This window comes from Myxine glutinosa, chromosome 6, assembly GCF_964187855.1.
Source record: "Myxine glutinosa chromosome 6, kmMyxGlut1.1, whole genome shotgun sequence".
NCBI lineage: Eukaryota > Metazoa > Chordata > Myxini > Myxiniformes > Myxinidae > Myxine > Myxine glutinosa.
Genome location: NC_136266.1, coordinates 191,061,524 through 191,085,495, shown reverse-complemented (window position 1 = coordinate 191,085,495; position 23,972 = coordinate 191,061,524). Strand labels below are relative to the sequence as shown.

General features: G+C 39.9%; 1 protein-coding gene across 2 annotated transcripts in view; it reads left to right on the top strand.

The window, feature by feature from the left end:
* Positions 1-23,972, top strand: part of LOC144892722 (sorting nexin-16-like) — a 78,517-nt gene that overhangs the window by 16,026 nt on the left and 38,519 nt on the right. For both annotated transcript variants that reach the window (XM_078781040.1, XM_078781041.1), the window contains exon 2: positions 15,971-16,054. In XM_078781040.1, coding sequence (XP_078637166.1) covers positions 15,971-16,054 — 84 coding nt within the window. The remainder of the gene's footprint in view (positions 1-15,970; positions 16,055-23,972) is intronic.

Genomic DNA, 23,972 nt, shown 5'->3' with positions numbered 1-23,972 from the left:
AAACGATGATCACGAAAACATCATTGGTCAGATGGTGAGTGAGGCAGCCATATTGGATTGAAGGAAAATATTAAATAATTAAATCTCTGAAACTGCTTGTTTTTTTACATGTTTACAAATGTGAAATTTTACAAATGTCATCTAACATTATTGTTGCCTGTAGTTTTAAAATGATGATGTTGTAGGTGACGTGGTTTGGCACCCATCTTGGATATAAAAATAAACCTTCTCTGATCAACATGACACTTCACAAATGTGATCCCCTACCCATACATATGCAGAGTGTACATTTTTAAAGGTCATATGTCATGTGGTGTGGCAGCCATATTAGCTTGAAAGCCGATATTAAAAAAAAAAAATCCCCTCTGAAACTGCTTCACCGATCGAAGTGAAACCGTCATGGCTGGTGAAAATGTGATTCTTGAAAACAGCTGAAGGGATTTAAATCAAACTTGTTTATTTTTAAGACAGTGAATGAGGGCATACAGTATACCCGTTATAGGACTATGTGGAGGCATATTGGCGATGCAGTCGTTGTAGTTCTTTCTTCTTATCTTTCTACAGCATTACAAAAATAATCTTCGGGTTTTTTTTTTCAATGGGTTTTCCCGGTCCTAAAACTTTTTAAGTACTCTGAGTATTGCCAACAAAATAAATACTTTGTCCAGAAACACCAAGGGACAGACATCCCTTTCAATGCAACATTGAAGACCTGATGCTGAGCTTGTGTTGAAGGAAATACATTGACATCCGTGGGTACCCACCCCACCAGTCCATCTTATTAGGGGGTACCGACCCCCACAAGTCCATCTTATTAGGGGGTACCCACTCCCTAAGTCAATCTTATAAGGGGGTACCCACTCCCTAAGTCATTCTTATTAGGGGGTACACATGTTGATGAATAAATCGAAGGTCCACCACGATGAAGAAGAAGAAGAAGAGTAACCAAATTTATTAATATACCAAGTACATGATCGCGGAGATGCTCAGGAAAGAGAAGGACTCACGCAGCCTTCAGAATCTCCAAGCATCTGACTCTACCATGCCAAGAATTGAGTTTAAATACAAAACCTGAATCTGATTATTTCCCAACGAGACAAAGGCAGTTTCAAAGGATTTGGATCACTCTTCCTGTCCTTATCGGCCTGATTTACAAATGAGACCAGGCTCCAGGCTTTTATTCCTTATCCTATCGGCCCGAATTGTTAATCTCAGCCCTGGCTCCAGCTTTATCCTTTACCAAACTGCTGAGCCAAGCCACAAAGGACGTGTTTCAAAGACTATTTCCAAGTTTCCCGGTTTATCTCTTTCTACCACAATTCCTAATCCCCAAATGTTGCTTCTTCCCCAGACTCAATTCTTATCAAGACAAACAAATGGTGATGCTGTTGTTCAGCTGACCTAGGGATAAACTGCAGACGAGTCGTGGCTCTTTCTTCGCAGTGAGGTTAAAGCAAATATTGAAAAGCATAAACGAATTAATAATGAAAGCAACCACAATTATAATGACCCAGTCCCCCACACACACACTCCCTAAGTCAATCTTATTAGGGGGTACCCACTCCCTAAGTCAATCTTATTAGGGGGTACCCACTCCCTAAGTCAATCTTATTAGGGGGTACCCACTCCCTAAGTCAATCTTATTAGGGGGTACACACTTCCCAAGTCAATCTTATTAGGGGGTGCACACCCCCTAAGCCAGTGGTACTTAACCTTTTTTAAAGGCGCCGAACCCCAACGAAACCCACCGAACACTCGCAGAACCCCTCAAATTTGACAAAAAAAATTAAGAAGAATTGCATCTTAATGCGTTTTCTGTTCTTTTCGGGAGGCGATCTGGGAAATGCGTGGTTTTGTTTTGGTAAGGGCCACCCTCAAATCATTTTCGCAAGCAAGCCTGCTCCTTTTCTTTGTTTTAATGTCCACCAGTTTCGAAAACGCATGCTCGCAGAGATATGTTGTAACAAACGGTGTGAGGATCTCAAGGGCAATTTTAGCGATGTGAGGATACCCTTCCATTTGGCGGCACCAAAATGTTGAGAGAGTTGTTATGCCGAAGAGTTGTTGTTGAGTCTGGCTCTGCTGAAGTTCGATGAGGTCGTCGAGGTATTGGTCCTTGACATCTGCCGTTGCAACGTCGAAAGGAAACGGCTGCCGCACCAATGCTCGGTATTGCTCTTGGTCGGGGAAGTAGCCGTCGAATGACTTTCCCAGCTCATCCAAGTGCGTGGCAATCGCTTGCTTCAGCTCCCCTGGTACAGCAGTGCCTCCAACTTCAGACTCATCTTCGATCCCGCTCATGCACTCGTCCAGTAGCAAAAAGTTTGCGAAGTTGTCGTTCTCTGTTCGCCGCCTCCACAATGGTAACTTCTTTCGGAAAGCGCTCAGCTTTTCTTCAGATTCGATGACATTCACTCCACCACCCTGCATCTGGCAATTGAGATGATTGAGTGCGTCGAAGATGTCAGCCAAGTATGCCAAGGCGAGGATGAACTCTGACTCTTGGAAGTGCGTTGCATGGCAATGCTGGTGTTCTCACAAAAACAGGGCTAATTCTACATGAAAGGCAAAAACACGGTTCACTACCTTCCCTCGTGATAACCATCAAACGTTAGAGTGGTAGAGAAGGACTTCGAATTCAGAGCCGATTTCATTGCACAGCTCTTTGAAGATGCGATGATTCAGAGCACGGCTTCGCACGTAATTCACAGTTTCAACGACGATTTTCAGAACATTGGCCAGTTTTGGAGGCAGGGTTTTTGATGCCGGCGCATGTCTGTGCAGGACGCAGTGCGTGACGATGATGTGTGGTGTATCGGCCTTCACCAGCGCTCCAAAACCGGAGTTGCATCCCAGCATGGCTGGAGCTCCGTCTGAGCAAACTGCAGACACCATGTTCCACGAGAGGCCATTGTTTTTGCAGCAGTTGTCCACAAGCTTCTTCACATCAGCTGCCTTCGTCGTTGCTGTGAGAGGCTTGCAGAACAAAGTCTTCCTTGATCTCGTCTCCTTTGACATGATGCACAAATAAGATGAGCTGGCTCAAATTCAAAACGTCGGTGGTCTCGTCGAGTTGAAGGCTGAATTTTGTCGGGCTCGTGACTACATCTGCAACTACCTGGGCGAGGATGTCGTCGCTCATGTCGTCAATTCTGCATCTGATGGTGTCATTTGAGAGTGGAATGAGAGATGTGTTTTCAGCAGCTTTTCCCAGCATGATGTTGGCAATCTTCAACGTGGCCGGTTTGATGAGAGTAGTGTAATAATGTTGTTCCTGGGACACCCCCAAATCTCCATTCACTTACATGTTAATTTTCCTCTCACCCTCACTTTTCTTCATTTCCCCGAAACACCCCTATTCCTACCCCCCTTAATGTAGTCCCTTAGACCACTCTACTAATGAGCCTATAAATATATTATCTCTTTCTAACTTTTTTTAATCCCCCATTCTCCTTTGGAACTCATCTCCATCTAGGATATTTATAAATTGAACATCATCTTTATTTTTTATCTGAGCAAGAATAAAATGGTATGTTTCACGGAGGGCTCTCGTTTGTCCTCCTCCGGGTCCACATACCATCTTAAAGTTGTAATATATACCAGGCTGGTATCCATCAAAGTTCTCACTCATGAAAGTTCTTTCCTGAAGCAGATTTACCCACAAGATTAATAATAGTTGTCATTTATGTGTGTAAAATATCAGTTAGTATCTCATCTTGTTTCACAACAATATATTTATATTTTCCAATCGTGTGTTTCATATAATTTTCAAATTCTTTTTTACTACATAACGTAGAACAATTATCTCTCCAAAAATTATTTACATCTATTGAATTTAACTTAAATAAAATAAAAGTATTGGCATTGTTTCTTATTGAGCGCCGAGGGAGTTGAAAATATGACTGACTAAGATAAATACAATGACAAGAAGAATGTCTCCCTCTTGTATAGTAGCTATCCATTACTGTTTGGTTTCTCTCATTAACACAATCATCAAAGATGACGAGGTTCTTTTTTGATTTATCTAAATCTTGAGGTGAAGGTATATCATCCGTATTATCACTGAGAATACAAGTTATGGGTTTCGATTTTGATTTCTGTGTATCACAAAATAATTGTATTATATCCTCAATGTTAAAATCATTTAGTTTGTTTTGAAGTTTAAATAAACCGATAATGTCTTCCTTTTTAAGACCCGCATTAAAACCCTGTGAGAGTAGTTGATACTCGGGTTGAAAACTTGACTTTGTAAAAATTATTAAATTATTATAATCTAAAAAATTAGAACCAAGGAGCATCTTTAAAAGTAAACAGGTTTTTCCACATCCGCTTGAACCAACTATTAGACATCTCAATGAATTTGGAATGTTTTTATGGTTATTAAAGTTTATCTTATTTTCCCAAACGGGTAAAAAATCATTCATTTATATATTTGGAAAACAAGTCATCTAACTTTTTGTGAGCTATTTTAGAAACTCTGTATTTTATCCTGAGTTCAGGTTTAATTTCAAAATAATTCATTATTTTATTTATATAGTATCTTGTATTAACATTTCCATTAAAATTATTTTGAATAATAAATACCATTAAACCCTTATACATTTCCTCAATACAAATAGTCTCTTTCCTTGTAAGAAATGGTGTATTATCATCACAATACTTAACATTCATCTCTCTTATTAATCTTGTAAAGTAATTCATTTTTGGTTCTAATTTAAAAGAGTTATATATATTTTTATATTTTTTATTATCATTAATTAAAATATAATCACAGAAAATACATTGTTTATATGAACCCTCATTATTAAGCCCTATTCTATCACAAGCCAGACAATTCTCTAATTTATCATATGGAGAGTCTGGAAATTCTAAATATCCTTCAGAATTTATCATATTTATATAGTAAATTTTTATTTAAACTAAACGCAAGTTTTTTAGCTAATAAATACAATGTTTCAAAACACAAAAGACAAATTTCAATCAATTTCATCATCAATGGAAGATGTGGTAAAATATGTCAAAGATGTAAAATTGAATAAAGATAAATATGGAAATTATTGGATAAAACCTATAATGGAAAATAACATGAGCTCCTCTATTTCATTTAAAGGAAGAGCTCTAACTATGTCTGGAAAGACATCTATTAGAGTAAGTCTAACAAATGTTTCTCCTCTACTCCTGGCAATTTATTCAAAGCTTGAAAAAGTGATTGAAAGTGATGCTTTGAAAATGAATGATAAGACCATCAACAATACACATGGAGATATTTGTGTCTTCTTTAATAATCCAAAGGATGTAGATTTAAGAAACTTGAACAATGTTAATATTTCCGGTGAAATGTCATTTCGTACTATGATCGTTAGAGATTATTTTAAGATAACTTTCGATATTAAAAATGCAGTGATTGAATCCGTTAATGAAAGAAAGTATATTGTTATAGATGGTAATATTTTTCCTGCTAATTAAATGAGTGATAGTTCCTGCTCAGAAGTTTCCTCATATACTGAGAGCCTCTGTGATACAGAGAGCCTCTGCTCCTGTGATACGGAGAGTCTAGGTTCAGTAGATAGTTTTGATTCAGAGTCAATATGATAGTTATGATAGTAGTTTTATTGATGACTCAGATGTCTCTGATTGTGAGATTGATTCTGAATATGACCCTGGTTCTGATAGGGATTGGGAGATGTAAAGGTGTTTTAGTTTAAGTAAAGTTATATATATAAAACAAGCCAAAAAGCTCAAAAGTGTTTTATTTTAAGCACAGCGATATATATAAAACACCACGTTTTCTCACGCTATTAGTAAGGGCATTTTATGAGATATTTCACAAATCTGTTAACTAAATTGTTACCAAAAAATTTCTTCACCAATATGTTTGTAAAGGTGTGTAATGACATGTGTTAAAATGTTGAAGTTCAACTCCCGTGGGAAACCCAGAAAAAAAGCTGTTGAATTCGGGTACCGAAAAATTATTTTCGAGAATTTTTATTTTTTTTAATCGGCCCTTAAGTAACTTATGAGGGGTCAAATAAGGGTTTTTCATGATTCTGAGTTGATTGTTAACATTTATATTTCACCACAGACACTCCTTTGTGGAAAAATAATTTCTAAATATATCTCATTTTCTACTTTGCAGGACATGGAGTCGAGCAATATGGATGAAGACGTTACTCCACCTGTGCTCAATTGCTTCATCTGTGCACGCTCGGATACACCAGCTGAAAGGCTCATACAGGCAACTCCAAAGGGATACTCAACTTTATTGAAACAAGCAGAAACTGTCGAAAATGTTACTGTTGTGGAACGTATGAAGGAGGCTCAAAAGGAAGGAAAACTGAGGTACCACCAGAAGTGTAAAAATGATCTGTACAACAACTTTGTTGCAACCACCAAGAAGTCAGCTCAAGCATCAAAGGCAGAGAAAGAGTCATCAAAGTTGAAGAGAAGACGCACTACTTGTGAGTTCAGTTCATCAACTAGCTGCAGTTCTAGAAGATCACAGTCAGTTGACCTCCTGTATAAGGATGTATGCATTCTTTGCAACCAACCAGCCCAGCTCTACAAAAATAATCCAGCACAAGCTAGAAAGAAATAGAGTGCCAGATAATTTGACTGCAGATACACTGAAGGCAAGCTTGCTGAAGACAGCACGGAGTCGCGGGGACGTCTGTCTTGACAATCGGTCTCAAGAACATCTGAAGGCTTGTAGGAACAAGTGTCAGCTGACTATCAATGTCAGTCATACTGTGTGTGGTGGGGTATGACTGGACCTAAATCAATCAAGGCAATATCATTGGATATGAACTTGAGTGCCGTCTTTATGATCTGAGTCTTCTCATCTCCATGGTCAAGATGAGCATGATGCTCTCGCAGAATATTGTCGGTGCCATCTTTGAGACAGAGTACATCTGCCCTTCTTTCCTGTGTTGTGAAATACAAGGTGTCTTCGTATTTCTTTAGAAGTTTTATCTTTAGCCAATGCTTTGAATAAGAAAGGCTCTTCTCTGGTGACTGATCAAATTCCTGCAGCTTTTCATGTACTTGGTCCATGTTCATTACCCCATGCTCTAATTCTGAGTCTAACCATTCGCAGAATTCAATAAAAACTGCCTCTCGCTCCTCATCAATACTCCTCTGTCCTCTCTTCCTTTTTCCTTCCTCATCAGTCTTGGACAAACTGTCACCTCTCGCAAACATAAGTTTGCATCGCAAATGGTACAGTGTTTCTTCTGCTACCAAGTCGTTGATCCCTTCCAGGCGTCCAGTGACTTCAGTGCCCCAGTCATCCCCGCGACTCCGTGCTGTCTTCAGCAAGCTTGCCTTCAGTGTATCTGCAGTCAAATTATCTGGCACTCTGTATTTCTTTCTAGCTTGTGCTGGATTATTTTTGTAGAGCTGGGCTGGTTGGTTGCAAAGAATGCATACATCCTTATACAGGAGGTCAACTGACTGTGATCTTCTAGAACTGCAGCCAGTTGATGAACTGAACTCACAAGTAGTGCGTCTTCTCTTCAACTTTGATGACTGTTTCTCTGCCTTTGATGCTTGAGGTGACTTCTTGGTGGTTGCAACAAAGTTGTTGTACAGATCATTTTTACACTTCTGGTGGTACCTCAGTTTTCCTTCCTTTTGAGCCTCCTTCATACGTTCCACAACAGTAACATTTTCGACAGTTTCTGCTTGTTTCAATAAAGTTGAGTATCCCTTTGGAGTTGCCTGTATGAGCCTTTCAGCTGGTGTATCCGAGCGTGCACAGATGAAGCAATTGAGCACAGGTGGAGTAACGTCTTCATCCATATTGCTCGACTCCATGTCCTGCAAAGTAGAAAATGAGATATATTTAGAAATTATTTTTCCACAAAGGAGTGTCTGTGGTGAAATATAAATGTTAACAATCAACTCAGAATCATGAAAAACCCTTATTTGACCCCTCATAAGTTACTTAAGGGCCGATTAAAAAAATAAAAATTCTCGAAAATAATTTTTCGGTACCCGAATTCAACAGCTTTTTTCTGGGTTTCCCACAGGAGTTGACCTTCAACATTTTAACACATGTTATTACACACCTTTACAAACATATTGGTGAAGAAATTTTTTGGTAACAATTTAGTTAACAGATTTTCATATGTTTCCCTTACTATATAAATATGGTTTATTGTGATACTTGCGAGAAGGAAGTAAAATATTATAAACAACATATTCTCACCGCAAAACATACATACAACATTCTAAATCAATTATCACCACTTCCTAAGAACAAAAAACATTGTAGTCTCTGTAATAGAGATATCCTAAAGAAGGGTTTCAAAGCCCATCTTAAAACAAACAAACACTTGTCAAAATTGTTTACTATTAAAAATACTGATGGTGCTTTCAAAAATCATATCAGAATACGCATATTTGACTTTCATCCTCCTGGTCCAAAGTCAATACTTGAAGCTGCAGAGATTATTGAGTCATCAATGAAAGTCTTTGTTGAAGAGACTCTTCTAGAATTGAATACAATCAAGTTTTACTTGGGTGTTAAAATGTTAATCTCAAAAGATAATCCATTCACTGGTGATTATTACACTGATACAGCTTACATGAGAACAGGCACACACTTTATATCTTCATATCAAGATTTTAAAACATCAGGAGTCTATGATGAACTTATCCAGCAAGAACAAGAACTTGAGCATACTATTACTGGAAGTGGTTTCAATATAGATGGGATACTATTTATTGACATTCATATTCTTAAATCAGACCCTCTAAAAGCTTCTTCTTACATTGATTTACCTAGTGTTATCAAAAATAGAAAAGCAGTTATCAATATCAAAAATAAAGACAATAAATGTTTTCTCTGGTCTATTCTAGCACACTTACATCCTCCACATTTTCATGATGAAAGAGTATCTCATTATAAAAAATATGAGAATACATTAATTACGAAAGATCTAAAGTTTCCGATGACTTTAAATGATATTCCTTAATTTGAAAAGATGAATAATTTATCAGTTAATGTTTATGGTCGAACAGAAACAAACAACATTCAGGCTTTAAAGCTTTCTGACAATTGTAAACAAACTCATATTAATCTTCTATATTTTAATTCAGACGAAAATTCACATTATACATACATCAAAGATATTACAAAATTAATAAAACCACAAGTCTGTAAGAGAACAAATAAAATATATATTTGTTTGCGTTGTCTTAACTTCTTCCATACACAAGAAAGATTAGATAAACATTCAAATTATTGTGGTGAGCATAAATCAACGGTAATCAACATGCCTATAAAAGGCTCAAAAATCTCATTCAAAGATGAAAAGAAAACAATAAAACATCCATTTGTAATATATGCTGATTTTGAAAGTATTCTAGAAAAAATAGATACTGCTTCTCAAGATCCAAAAGAATCATACACAAATAAATATCAAAAACATACTCCTTGTGGTTTTTGTTATTATATCAAATCATCCGTTGGTGATGAATATTCAAGGTAGAGGTGTATAGAGGCTCAAATACCCCAGAGGAGTTTGTGAAACGACTAGAAAAAGACTGTGTTCGATTAACCAAGATAATGAGAGAAACCAATAAACCAATGTCCTTGACGAGTGAAGAGAAAAGGGAATTTAGAAAAAACAGTCTCATATTTGTGAGGAGAAAATTGATAAAGGTCGAAAGGTTTTTTTTTTTGTTTGTTTGTTTTTTTGTTGTATACTGAATCGAGGCTCGTGAAAGAGCTAACATTTACTTCACAAACAAATTAACCAGACAAACAAAATATATAAAAAGAGGGAGCGGAAAACAAGATGGGGAGAGAAGGGGAAGCACACAAACACAACATTTGAGAGCAGGGAGATGTGCGGAAGGGAGAGGGCTTGGGGGGAGGAGGTGTGGGAAGGGGGGGGGGGAGGGAGAAGTATAAAACACAAGGACACCAAGGACTTCCAGGACAGAAGTTGGTATTTCAAAAAAGTGGAATTGGGGTGAAATTAGCGGGGGTAGAAAAGATCAAGGTTTTGGATGGGGGAACATAAGAGATGGTGGTGAACAGCTGTTTTAAAGACCTGGAGGGTGGAGTGGGATTGAAGAGAGTGAGGGAGTTTGTTCCAGAGGTGGGAGAAAAGAGGAGTGAAGGTGAGCAGAGAGTCTTGATTTTGGCAGTTTGACCATAAGAGGGTTGCAGGCAGATCTTGTGCGACCTGTAGGAATATTTGAGGGACAGAGCCCAGAGAGAGCTGGGGGGGCAAGGCCAGAGAGGAGTCGGTAGAAGACGGAAAGACCACCAACCTGCCTGCGGTGAGTGAGTGAGAGGCCCTTGGAGTTAGCTTCATCGTGGGAGATTCCAATGATTCTGAATGCTTTGGTTTCAACAGCGTGAAGACGAGCGAGGTGTGAGGCAGGAGCACCAGCCCAGAGGGGAGAGCAGTATTCCATTGAGCTGCGGATGAAAGCCTTGTATGTGGTGAGGAGCTCAGGTGTGCCAAGGAAGGACTTCGCACGATGGAGGATGCCCAGTCGGCGACTGGCTTTGGAGGCCAGATTTGAAATGTGGTTTTCCCAGGAAAGATCATGGCAGATAGTGAGACCCAAAAGCTTGAGTGACAGAACTTCTTGGAGAGGATTATTCAGAAAGTGGATGGGAGGGTTGTCCAGTCGGTCTTTTCAGAGAGACATCGTAAGAGTGCGAGATTTGTCAGGATTGAAAGACATGTTCCACTTGTTTGCCCAGTCTGTGATTTTGTCCAGGTCTGCAGAGAGTGAGGAGGCTGCAGACTGCCGATCTGAGGGATGAAGAATGGACCGACAGAGTAGAGTCATCAGCAAAGAGATACAGAGGATTTTCAAGAGAGTCAGAGAGATCATTGATGAAGACCAGAAAAAGCACAGGGCCCAGAACACTGCATTGTGGAACTCCAGCCTGAACAGGAAGAGGAGATGAGAGAAACCCATTCAGGGCCACATGTTGACTATGACTAGAGAGGAAGTCCACCAGCCATGTGTGGAGATTTCCATGGATACCATAAGAGGAGAGTTTGGTGAGCAGAGCGGGGTGCCAGACCGTATCGAAGGCACGTGATATGTCAAGGGAGACCTCTAATTTCCTGTTTGGCATTGAGGACCTCCATCCATTGTTGAGAAAGCAGAAGCAGCATGTCCAGAGTAGTGTCCAGGTCTGAAACCAAATTGATGATCAGAGATCAAGCCATTGGAGAAGAGGAAAGATTTCATATCTGAAGCAATGATGGAATCCATGACTTTGCTGATAATTGGGAGAAGGCTGATTGGTCTGTAGTTGCCGGGATCTGTTTTTGCACCTTTTTTGTGCAAAGCGGTGATGTTGGCAGATTTCCAAGCAGATGGAAGATGACCTTGAGCAAAAGAGAGGGTGAAGAGAACAGAGAGAGGGAGTGAAAGAGCGGAAGAACAGGAATTTAGGACCCGTGGGCTGATTCCGTCAGGTCCAGTTGCAGAATCCGAGTCGAGGGTTGACAGAAACTTTTCCACCTTGTCAGGAGGAAAGGACACAGAGTCCAGGAGCAGCTGGGTACGACTGGGTACGGTGGGTACAGAGAGGGATGGGTTTGGGACACAAGCTTTAGAGGCAATCACAGAGTTGAGGCATTCAGCTTTTTCACGTGCGTCACGTGCGTTTTCACGTTTCAAAGGTTAGAGACCATTGTCATCTCACTGGTAAATATAGAGGTCCGGCTCATCAAAGTTGTAATATTAATTATAAACTTCCCTCTTTTATTCCTGTCTTTCTTCATAACAATGCTAATTATGACACTCATCTTTTTATCAAGGATCTCTCAAAGGCTTCTGGAAGTATCTCGGCAATTCCAAACACAGACCAAAAATACATTTCATTCACAAAAACAATCTTTATAAAAACAGGATTTAACATTAAAAAAAATAAAAATACTTATGATATAACTAATATTAGATTTTTAGACACTTACAAATTCATGAATTCTCCTCTTGCTGAACTCGTTGAAAATCTAAAAGAGTTTCCATGTCTTTCAGAGTATTTTTCAGACAAAGATTTACTAACACAAAAGGGAATTTATCCTTATGACTATATGGGCTCATTTGAGAGATTCAATGAAACACAACTTCCTTCAAAAGAAAATTTCTATAATAAATTAAATAATAGTCATATATCTGATAAAGATTATGTACACGCACAAAATGTTTGGGAAAAATATAACATCAAGAATCTTGGTGAGTATCACGATTTGTATCTCAAAACTGATGTGCTTTTGTTGGCTGATGTGTTTGAGGCTTTCAGAACAATCTGTCATTCTGGATATGGATTGGACCCTGCTCACTATTACACTGCTCCTGGATTGGCTTGGAGTGCGATGTTGAAAATGACAAAACAAGCTTTGGATTTGATAACAGATGTTGATATGCTTTTGATGATTGAAAAGGCAAAAAGAGGTGGAATTTCACAAGTCTGCTCGAGTAGATACGCAAAAGCAAATAACAAATATCTTTCAAATTATAATTCAACGAAAAAGAGTTCTTACTTGATGTACTATGACGCAAACAACTTGTATGGCTGGGCAATGTCTCAAGCTCTTCCTTATGGAAAACTAAGATGGGTAAAGGAAAATAATTTCAACAAAGTCTTTGAGAATCTATGTATATCTACACAAGCAGAATGAGATGAAGAAAAAGTTGGTTATTATTTTGAAGTTGATTTGAAATATCCAGAGGAACTCCATAACCTACACAAAGATCTCCCATTTGCTTGTGAAAAGGAAAGTCCAAAGAAGGAGTGGTTAAGTGATTATCAACAATCATTTAATGTAAAGGGTAAAGCGTCAGAGAAGCTTCTAACAACACTATACAACAAGAAAAATTATGTACTCCATCAAAGAAATTTGAGACAATGTCTTTCAAAGGGTCTCCGTGTTGAAAAGATACATAGGATTCTTAAGTTTAATCAGAGTCATTGATTGAAAGAGTACATTGATTTTAACACAAAATGCAGGATTGAATCAAAGAATGATTTTGAGAAAGACTTTTATAAGTTGATGAATAACGCTGTATTTGGAAAAACGATGGAGAATGTTAGAAAGAGGCAAATCATTCGTTTATCAACATCATGGAAACAAGCATCAAAATTAATCAACAGACCAAGCTTCTCGAGAGTAGAAGGTTTTACGGAAAACTTTTGTGCAATACATTTGATGAGAGAAAGCGTTGAGATGGACAAACCTATTTACATTGGTACCTCAATACTTGATTTATCAAAGTCCTTGATGTATGATTACTTTTACAATAACTTGAGGAAGAAATATCAAAATGATGTTAATCTACTTTATATGGATACAGATAGTTTTATTTTAAAAATTAATACTGATGATGTTTATTCCGACATGAAAAAGGACATTAATATCTATGATACGAGTAATTACAGTCCAGAGAGTGAGTTGTTCTCTTCTAAAAATAAAAAGGTGATTGGAAAGTTCAAGGATGAATTAGGAGGATATGTTATGAGTGAATTTGTGGGATTGAGGTCAAAGGCCTATGCTTATAAATACATTGGGAATAACGTTGAAAAGACTGATAAGAAGTTAAAAGGTGTAAAGAAAAATGTATCAAAGAAACAATAAACTTTAAGGATTATTATAACTGTTTAACAACAAAGAAAGAAGAGTTTAGAAAGATTAATGGATTAAGAAGTTATAAACATCAATTATATTCAGAAGAGGTGAATAAAAAAGCATTGGGGGCTTTTGATGATAAGAGGTTTATTTTAGAAAATGGAATTGATAGTCTCCCTTATGGTTATATAAGTATATAAGTGATAAGATATATAAGTGATAAGATATATAAGTGATAAGATATATAAGTGATAAGATAATGGGGTTAGGGATTTTAACGGGCTACCGCCACCTTTTTTAATGAATATATAAATGATAGAACCAAGCATTAACCAGACTAAAGAGTGGAGGCATAATCAGCCTTGGTATATAAACGGTAAACATAATGAGTGTGAGAAATATCAAACAAGTCTTATTGAAGAAATAACTGGTGAAAAGGTCCGCAAGACGGATAAACGTATTCATTTGTTAAGTGGGGTAATGGAGGGCGGGAAGAAAAATATATTAGAGTGGAGTGAGAACTTTGATGGATACCAGCCTGGTATATATTACAACTTTAAGATGGTATGTGGACCCGGAGGAGGACAAACGAGAGCCCTCCGTGAAACATACCATTTTATTCTTTCTCAGATAACAAATAAAGATGATGTTCAATTTATAAATATCCTAGATGGAGATGAGTTCCAAAACAGAATGGGGGATTTTAAAAAGTTAGAAAGAGATAATATATTTATAGGCTCATTAGTAGAGTGGTCTAAGGGACTACATTAAGGGGGGTAGGAATAGGGGTGTTTCAGGGAAATGAAGAAAAGTGAGGGTGAGAGGAAAATTAACATGTAAGTGAATGGAGATTTGGGGGTGTCCCAGGAACAACATTATTACACTACTGATGAGTGTCTCGCCAACTGTGTGCGGTTTGCCCTGCTTTGCAATCAGGTATACAACTTCATATGACACGGTGAGGATCGTTTTGTCAATTGGAACGAAGCCGAGAGTGGGCAAGGTAGAACTTGCGTCGAATCAGACTCTCTTCAATTTGAATTCATCCAGCATTGTGTCTTTGGACTGCCTGCCCCTCACCATGCAGTTTTTGAAGTGTTCCCATAGTTTTGCTGGTGCTCGGCTGGGGTTGCTCAACTTGACATTGCAAAGCATGCATTGAGGACACTGACTTCCGTCCCGTTCCGTCAAACACGTGAACCCGTACTGCACGTAATCCTCCGACCACTTCCTTTTTTTGCTCGACAAACTGCAAAAAAAAAAAAAAAAAGTAACAAACTGATCTAAATTGAGTTTGGGCAAATAATTGTATGACAAAAATTTAAAAAGGAACTTGCTTAAATATAATCAGTACCCCTCTGAAAACTGAGAAATTTTAACGAAGAAAACATAACTTATAGTTACGATGACGGGATTTATTATCTACTCAACTCTGTCACGTCAAATCCCATTATAATATTACATAGAAAACTGCGAATTGTTAGTTTGAATTGCGACCAAAGGAGTTATATCACCTCCACCTAATTTTCTGAGTAATTCAATCATATTTTATAATCACCATCCACTTTTGACTTTAATATAACTGAACCCACCCTGCATATCCACAAACATTTCCAACTTACTTTTCAATTAATCATTAACTCCAAAGTAAGGCGACCAATGACACACGGCACACGGCAAGCTAATCGAGACTATTCACTGGAATTTCCGAACACCTGCAACGTCCAAAATCCAGTAAGTAAGTAAGCAAGTAAGCACCATCAACAGAATAATTAGGAAGTTGCTCATTGATTCAACTTACTACAGTCAGTGTGAAACAACTTATCTTAAACACAGACCGGAGAAACCATGAATGGGATGGGAATACAATTACAAATAACATTTCCATTCGTTCGTAACATACATAGCAAAATAATAATAATATTAATAACAAGTGTAATTACACATAGATTCAAAATTGATACAAAACTAAAAAAAAAAAAAAAAAAAATTGCAATGCGTTTCGGAGGACCTCCGCCGAACCCCTGAAACTGGCTCACTGAACCCCTGGGGTTCGGCCGAACCCAGGTTAAGAACCACGGCCCTAAGTCAATCTTATTAGGGGGTACACACCCCCTAAGTCCATCGATTACAACACTATAGGGAGGTTTCACAAATCTGTTTAACGTACATCAAGAAGCACCGTCACTCCACCAGATGGAAGAGCATCAGATCAAAAACGCAATGGGATCGAAAAATTGAATATAAGGAACTGTGGCTCTGAAACCAATTAACAACTTGCCTCATTAGAAATAACCTTATTTCTTGGGTGTGTTGTGTAATTTTCTAATAATTATTTGTTTTGTCAATTCCCAATCACCTAGGTGTACAAGGTGCAAGTGCGAAGCGCACATGGTATGTGGACAGTGTTTCGACGCTATACAGACTTTGTCCGATTGGATGACAAGGTGAGTAGTTGTCACCTACCTACTTGCTACATTAGTATATTGGTCGAGACGACATAATCCAATGAGCGGACTGCTTAGATGTAACATGAGGTTATTAATGTTATTGTAATGGCACAACTGTTAAGAGTTAGGGAAACCAAGCAAAAACTTTGCATTACAATTGTATGACGTCAGAAAAAATATGAAAAACAATTCTTTTTTATTATTGCTTCTCAGATTATAAAAACCTATTGAGGAAATCACTATGGCAGGTGATCACCAAAAAACTAATGCACAAAGATAATGCAATAGTAGGACACCCCCAAAAAATCATATGATTATATTTGTGGATGACATCGTCAACATGAATGTACCATGCTTTACAGAGAATTGGTGCTGCCAAAGAGGTCTCTTGGCAAGGGTTGTGCTGGGTAGTTTGCCATTGCCTTCTCAGCAGTGAGCCAGGGAGGAAGGTTCCCTTCAGGGTCCCGACAAAAACCCTCAAACTCTTTGTGAAAGAAACCGATGGATCTTCAACATCCCCAGACGACCAGGGCCGCCAGATGGATCCTCCAGCTTAACGTCCATCACTTGGATGACACACACACTGGATGCCTCGCCCTCCATCAAAACACAAGAGAGACAGCTTACAGCTGGGTCGAGATTCGAACCCAGGCGAGACGGTTCGGAGACGAGATCATATACCTGTGAGGTACCTTAACAGCCCTTGGATGATATTGTTAAACAATCAGAGACGTGATCATGTCCCTGTCAGCTATCCCTGCCAACTCTTGGATGATCTATCATATTGTCAATCAATCGGAAACAAGATCATGTACCTGTCAGGTACCTTATCAGCCCTTGGATACACAACAACAACTGGCATTTTAAGGCCATTTTCCCTGCCAGAGCGGGGGTTAGCCTTGCGGGCCCCATGACAATCTTCTCCATTTTGCCCTATTTTCTGCATCTCCCCTCGTTAACCCCCTTGCCCACATTTCTTCTTCCACCACCTTTAGCCAAGTCTTTCTCGGTCTTCCCCGTCCTCTACTGCCTTCCACATTCATTTCCATCACTCTTCTCAACCAGTCACTTTCATCCTTCCTCAACACATGACCAAACCATCTCAACCTGTTTCTCTTCACAGCATCCATCACAGGCTCTATTCCCATCATCTTTCGCAATTCATCATTTGTCTTCCTCTCTCTCAACGATACTCCACACATCCACCGAACCATTCACATTTCCACCCTTTCCAGCCTTCGTTGCTGCTCTACATTCATGACCCATTTCTCTCTCCCATAAATCATAACACTTCTCACACATGCAGCATACACCTTTCCCTTCAGCTTCAACGACACTCCCCTCCTCGTCAGCACGCCACTCAATTCCCGAAACTTCTTCCATGCACATCTCATTCCAGCAACTGTTGCCGAGTCTGATCCACTTTCTCCATTCAACATGTCTCCTAGGTAGCAAAATGTTTTCACACCTTCCAGCTTCACGCCGTCTCCAAGATACAACTCAACATTTCCTTCATCTGCTGTGCACACCTTGCATTTGAATGTAGCTGCCACACTGGTTAATGACCCTCTCAGACCACTACATTTTTCATGAACCCACTCAGCGCACATTGTACATTGAATGGAGTTCACTTCGACACCCTTCCTGTACACAGCACACGGCCACTTCCCAGTTCTTTCCACCTAACCACATGCTTTACCACTTGCCATCACCTTCGTTTTTCCGATATTCACCGTCAGACCTTTTGTCTCCATACATTCCTTTCACGTGTTCACCTTCTCCTTCAGTCCATCCATACTTTCCGCAATCAACACCAGATCATCTGCATACAACAACTCCCACGGTAATCCTCCTTTATGCTCTGAGCTCCCCCCCCACCCCCCCACCATCCTCCTCACCATCCTCCTCAAACTGTCGTCGCTTTTCTACTCTTCATTGCTTCTGTCGCTTCCTCAAGTTCCTTCTCGGTTATCTTCTCTGCCGGTCCTAAAACTGGGTTGCTCTCTATGTTGCCATCCCATTCATTCTCTGCATTCAACAGCATTTCCCTATATTTCTTACATCCTCCTTTAATTCCATCTGGGTCCACAACGATTTGTCCCACTTCATCCTTCAAGCAACTCACCCCCATCACATCACACCTCTCTTTCGCTATCTGCTTTGCAATCCTGAATACCGCTCTCTGACCCTCTTCCGAATCCAAGCGTTCTCCGAACATTTTCCTACATGCCTCCTGCGCCTTTGCTACCTCTTTCTTTGCAGCCTTCTTGGCTGCCTTATAACTTTCATGGTCTGCCTTTTCTGCCCCCATACCCTTCACCTTCTGCCACTCCTTGAACCTCTTCCTCTTCTCATCAATCTTCTTCCCAACTTCGACATCCCACCACCATGTTTCCGAGTGCCTCGGTGGTCCTTTTGTCATTTCACATACCTCACCAACGGCTCCTAACAGACTATCTTTCATTGATATCCAACCACTTTCAAGCTCAACCACATCATCCTCTAGCATACTCAGCCTCTCTTTTAATGCCTCTCTCACTGTCACCTCTTTCAACCTCCACACGTTCATTCTCGGTTGGAACTTCACCCGTCGAGCTCTCCTCGCACTTTTCACCCTTATGTCACAGACATCCAAGTGGTGCTGTGAAACAACCTCCTCCCCCAGGATCACCTTTGTGTCCCAGAGGTGCCCCCTATCTCGCCTACGCACGATCAGGGTAGTCAACGGTTGTTGTTTACCCACCTGACGTGCATGTAACAAGCTTATTATCCTCTTTCTGGAACTGAATATTACAAATCAACAAACCAGCTCCAGCAGCAAGCTCCAAAATCCTTTCACCTTCTCCATTTCTCACACCATATCCGTAACCCCCATGAATTCCCTTATAACCATCTATACTCCTTCCCACATGTCCATTTAGGTCTCCTCCTACCACAACAACTTCCTTATCTTTCACGTTTTCCATCAGCTTCTCTATCGCACACCAGAACTTGTCCTTCTCTTCATCGCTCCGACCGACCTGCGGAGCAGAGCAAGATGACGTTCACCAAGAGCTTTCCAAACATCATTTTCACCATCATCAACCTTTCACTCACTCTCGTCACACTCTCACCACACTGTCTACAAACTCCTCAGAAAACAGGACACCAACACCATTCATGCCTTCTGGGCACCCTTGCCACACAAACTTGTATTTCTGTCCCTGCCTACCCTTCACCATTCTCACACCACTTCCCTTCCATCTCGTCTCCTGCACACAACATATGTCAACTCTTCTTCTGACCAATACTTCCACCACTTAGCCTGATCTCCCTGTCATTGTCCCTACATTCCATGTCCCAAACCTCAGAAACCGATCTCCACGTGGGGCATCAGACGTTTCGTCGTCATAAATGGAGTGATTTCCTCCCTTGCTTCGATCGGCTTCCCCACCGTGATGTTTGACGAGAGGGGGTGATGCTCCCCACCGGGTACTTCGGGCTGTACCCTGCCCTTATATAGTTGTAATTGTCATGGTTCCCTTTTTGAGGCAATGTTTTTTGGCTGGATGCCCTTCCTGATGCCAACCCTTTTAGTCCCCTCTTTCGACACACATGGATACGGTGTACCTATTCTTAACCGTGGTACACACTTTGGATTATCTGTCATATTGTCAACCAATCTATGTCGAGCTATTTTCTTTTTCTCTTTCTACCTCATATTATGGTACATATTGTACATACAGTCATGTCAGTCTCTTTACTGCCACTAGTAACATGCAACCCAGTGCTACCTACCGCATGGTCAGAATGTCGGCGACTAAACTGACTACCTTCACTGGCTTGCCAGTGGGGAGGGTGACTGATATCATGCAGGACTAAAAATACCTGTCAAAGGGCAGATGAGCTCCCTTCAGGAGCCAACGGCCATCCAGTAAGGAAATGGCGTCTCCAAAAAAAACACCCATCTGGTTGGACCGGTTTTTTCGGTAGTAGGTGGTAGACTGCTCAGGGTAGTACTACCGTTCTGACTTAGGAGCGATAAAGTGGTGCCCGGAACCATCGCACACTCTCCGTGTCAGGATTGCTGAACTTACTTTCTGTCTCACTAAAACTTGAGCTTCCGGCCAAGCTTCAATCTCTCTTGCAAACAAACATCATACACTTTTCATCACATGCCTTTCTTACTCATTTTCACTCCGCACCTTTACATTCTCTCCTTTATTTCTCTTTCCTCTCATTTCCTCAGAACATCCAATTAAATATGAAAACGTCTGAAAAGTTAAAGGCCTCTAGTTCCTGGCATGGGGTGTGAGGAATCTCCGGTGACCTGCCTATCTCTGCTGTCAATGAGGAGGGGGGGAGGAGGAGGTGCCCAGGCAGTAGTAGTGTCGCCCCCCCCCCCCCCAATACCTTTGCCTGTTGAATCAACGTGACTCTTTTTCAATTCATTTTACCAACATTTGGGGTCTTTCTTCAAATGTTTCCTCCATTGAACATCATCTAGCAAGTACCTCTCCTAATATCTTACTTCTCTCAGAGACACAATTGTCACATGATGTTCTTGTTAACTCCTTTAATATTTCAAACTACAACCTTCACTCACAATACTGCTTCAAAGGAGGAGTGTATATCTACTCCAATATCAACACACCTGCTGTACACCTTGTGGACCTCGAATTCCCAAACTTTGATGTAATCTGGCTTCAGATTTGTCTCCTGACCATCACTATTTTTCTGTTTCATTTCCTGCTCTCCAAATTCCACAAAATTTATGGCTTTCTTTGACTATTGTGGAAGTCTAAAATGGACTTCCAACTGTTAGTCTTCGATATATCTATGCAGCCAATAAAAGTGAAGCTTATACTTTACTGATAAATATTTGATTAAATCTGCATAATGGATTATAGAAATTCATGCTTGCTCTGCTTAGAAATAAGGCTAACATTGATCATCTATGCAAGGAAAGAGATACAAGATTTGAAAGGGTATTGAAATGTACAAAAGGCAAATGGAACCGTTTTCATCAGACAAGAACAGATAGTCTCTGGGAGGTGCCTAGGAGCGGATGCAGGAGTTTCAAGAAGGGGGGTGCATAAAACTATAGCGCTTAGGGGAGGGGGGGTTAATGGGGGTCTGGGGGTCCTCCCCCAGGAAATGTAAAAAAAATGATCGTCAGAAACGGCATTTCGTGCGTTCTTGGAAGTTTCTGCAGTTGCTTGTGTTCTTCCCTGGTCCAACAGTTCAGCAGATTTGCACCACCTGCACCCTCATCCTGGATCGAAGGGGGGGGGTGCGCACCCCCCCCCCCCTGGATCCGCCCCTGGACTGCCATGCTGGGAAAAACAACAAGTCCGCACTTTTTCATCTTCAGTTGCTTAATGTTAAACAGATGCTTTGCAGAGTCCATGGTGCAATCTGTCTGCAAAACCCTTGACCTTTCCATTCCTCAGTCTGACTCCTGAGACAGCAGGAGATTTATTTTGTTCCCAAACTTACTATAAAAAGGAGCTGCATTCAACCACTCGCTAGAAGATTGGCTGGACAGGTTGTGTTGAATCTGTGATTGTATACGTCAGTATAGTATTGTTAAACTTTGCTGTAATCCTTGTTGTATTCAAAGTGAATCTTCTCCGGGGAATTAAATCTTCAAAATTGTTCTTGGTGTGTGGACATTCGAATCGATACACCTTCGTCACTATCTTAATTCATACCATAAGGCCATGTCATCCGAACACCCTCAAGCGGAAATCCTCTATTTAGGAGACTTCAATGTACACCACAGGGAATGGTTGAAATCATCCCACATGGATGTTGGGGGAGTTGAAGCTCTTATATTTTCCATTTTCAATGATTTGGAACAAATTATCACCCACCCTACCCATATCCCAGATTGTCATGACCACTCTTCCAATACCTAGGATTTGTTCTTTACCTTAAATCTGTTGTGTTGAAGCTACACATTTTCACCTCCAATTGGTTCTTCTCACCACAATCTTGTGTGCATCACTTTACTTACCACCACTCCATCTCCTCCGTCTCCTCCGACTGCTCCGACTAAACACCAGTATTGGCATTTCAATAGCGCTGACTGGACTGGTTTATAGAACTTCTTTTCTGATTTTCCCTGGAAAGACTCATGTCTCTCCTCGGGCGATGCCTCTATCTCTGCTGAACGCATAGTTGAAGTTATTGGTGCAGGAATGGAGGCTTATATCCCCTTTTTTCAAGTCTATCTCTTCTATCAACTATTGGTTCAATAATTCCTGCTCTGTGATCATTCGTCTAAGAGATGTGGCATATCAGACATGGAAAAACTCTTCTTCCTCCGACTCGCATTCAGCTTTCATATCTGCGAGAAATCATTACAAACATGTTATTCATGAGGTGAAGCATTCCTTGATCCAAAACAAATGTGGCAACCTCTCATCTTCTTCCAATAATAGATCTTTCTGGTCCTAGTTCTAGTTCCAATGATAGAGCTAAAAGTATCTCCAAAAATTATGTCGCTCTTCATTTGCTTCATTGTTCCATTCCAATGATACTATCGCTGTCTCTCTGACTGATAAAGCAACTCTTTTTGGTTCTCTTTTCTCCTCTAATTCTACACTGGATGACTCGAACATTCCATCTCCCTCTGAGCACCCCTTACCAATTCTAGGCCCCTCCCTACAATCTTTTCATACAGTCAAAATGTACTCCTCTATCTGGACACAAAGGCATACAGATAAGATGGCATTCCTCCTCATGTTTTTAAGTAGTGTGCTTCAGAACTTGCTTTCGTGCTTGCTCGTTTGTTTCACTTTTGTTAACAAACCCAAACTTTTCCTCTTTCCTGGAAATAAACCTTAGCATAGCCTATTTGAAAGATTGATCCTTCAAATCCTTCAAACTACCGTCCTATTGCTCTGACTTCTACTGTTTCAGAAGTCTTTGAACATCTTCTAAATTCCCATTTCCTCAAGCATCTTGAATCTCAGTGGGGAAAAGGTAATCAGGTTATGTTTAATGTAGTCAGGTTCACAATGTTTTTTCGTTCAAAATCATGGTAGATTAGCAAACCTATACATTTTTGGAAACGTTATTACATGGAAAATCAGAAAATCAATGTTTACATTTGCCAATTCCGACCAATTCGATTCGACCAATTCGACCAATCGACCAATTCCATTCGACCAATTCGACCATTCAACCAATCGCTTCGATCGACCATTCAACCAATTCGATCGATTCGATTCGATTCATCGAATTCGATTCGATCGACCATTCGACCAATTCGATTTGCCAATCAATTTGACCGACCTTTGCTTGTGTGGAACGGACTGTGAAAACGATGCGGACTATATTGTCGGATACGACACACAGGACGGTGATGACGAACTCTAAATGGCATATTCTGTAATCGTATATGTTTGATGCCACTGACTGCCTGTGTATATTTTGTCATTGACTGCCTGTGTAGATGTGAAGTTATACTGACTGCATGTGTATATATGATTTTGCTGAGTGCCTGTGTATGTTTGGTGATGTGAATTATTGTGACACATTTTGATGTTATTAACTGCCTGTACAAAATGATAACATGTATTTGATTATGCAACTTATCGCGAATATAAAGACAGTATTTTGCAATTCAAAACCTTTGATTCGTGTCTTACCATTCCCCATAGCACTAATTTGATACTTTCATTGGATTCCTTGTCCCTGAAAATATAGGTTTAGTATATTTTTAAAAGTTTTTAGGGTAATTAGAGGCAGAAATAGAACAAAATATGTATTTTACAGTGGCCATTTTGAAAATCCAAAATGGCCGCCATACAGGTATCTCTCCAAATGTAAACATTGATTTTTAGTTTCCTTATGCTATAACCTTTCCAAAAATGTATAGGTTTGCTAATCTACCATGATTTTGAACGAAATATAATTTATTGACATA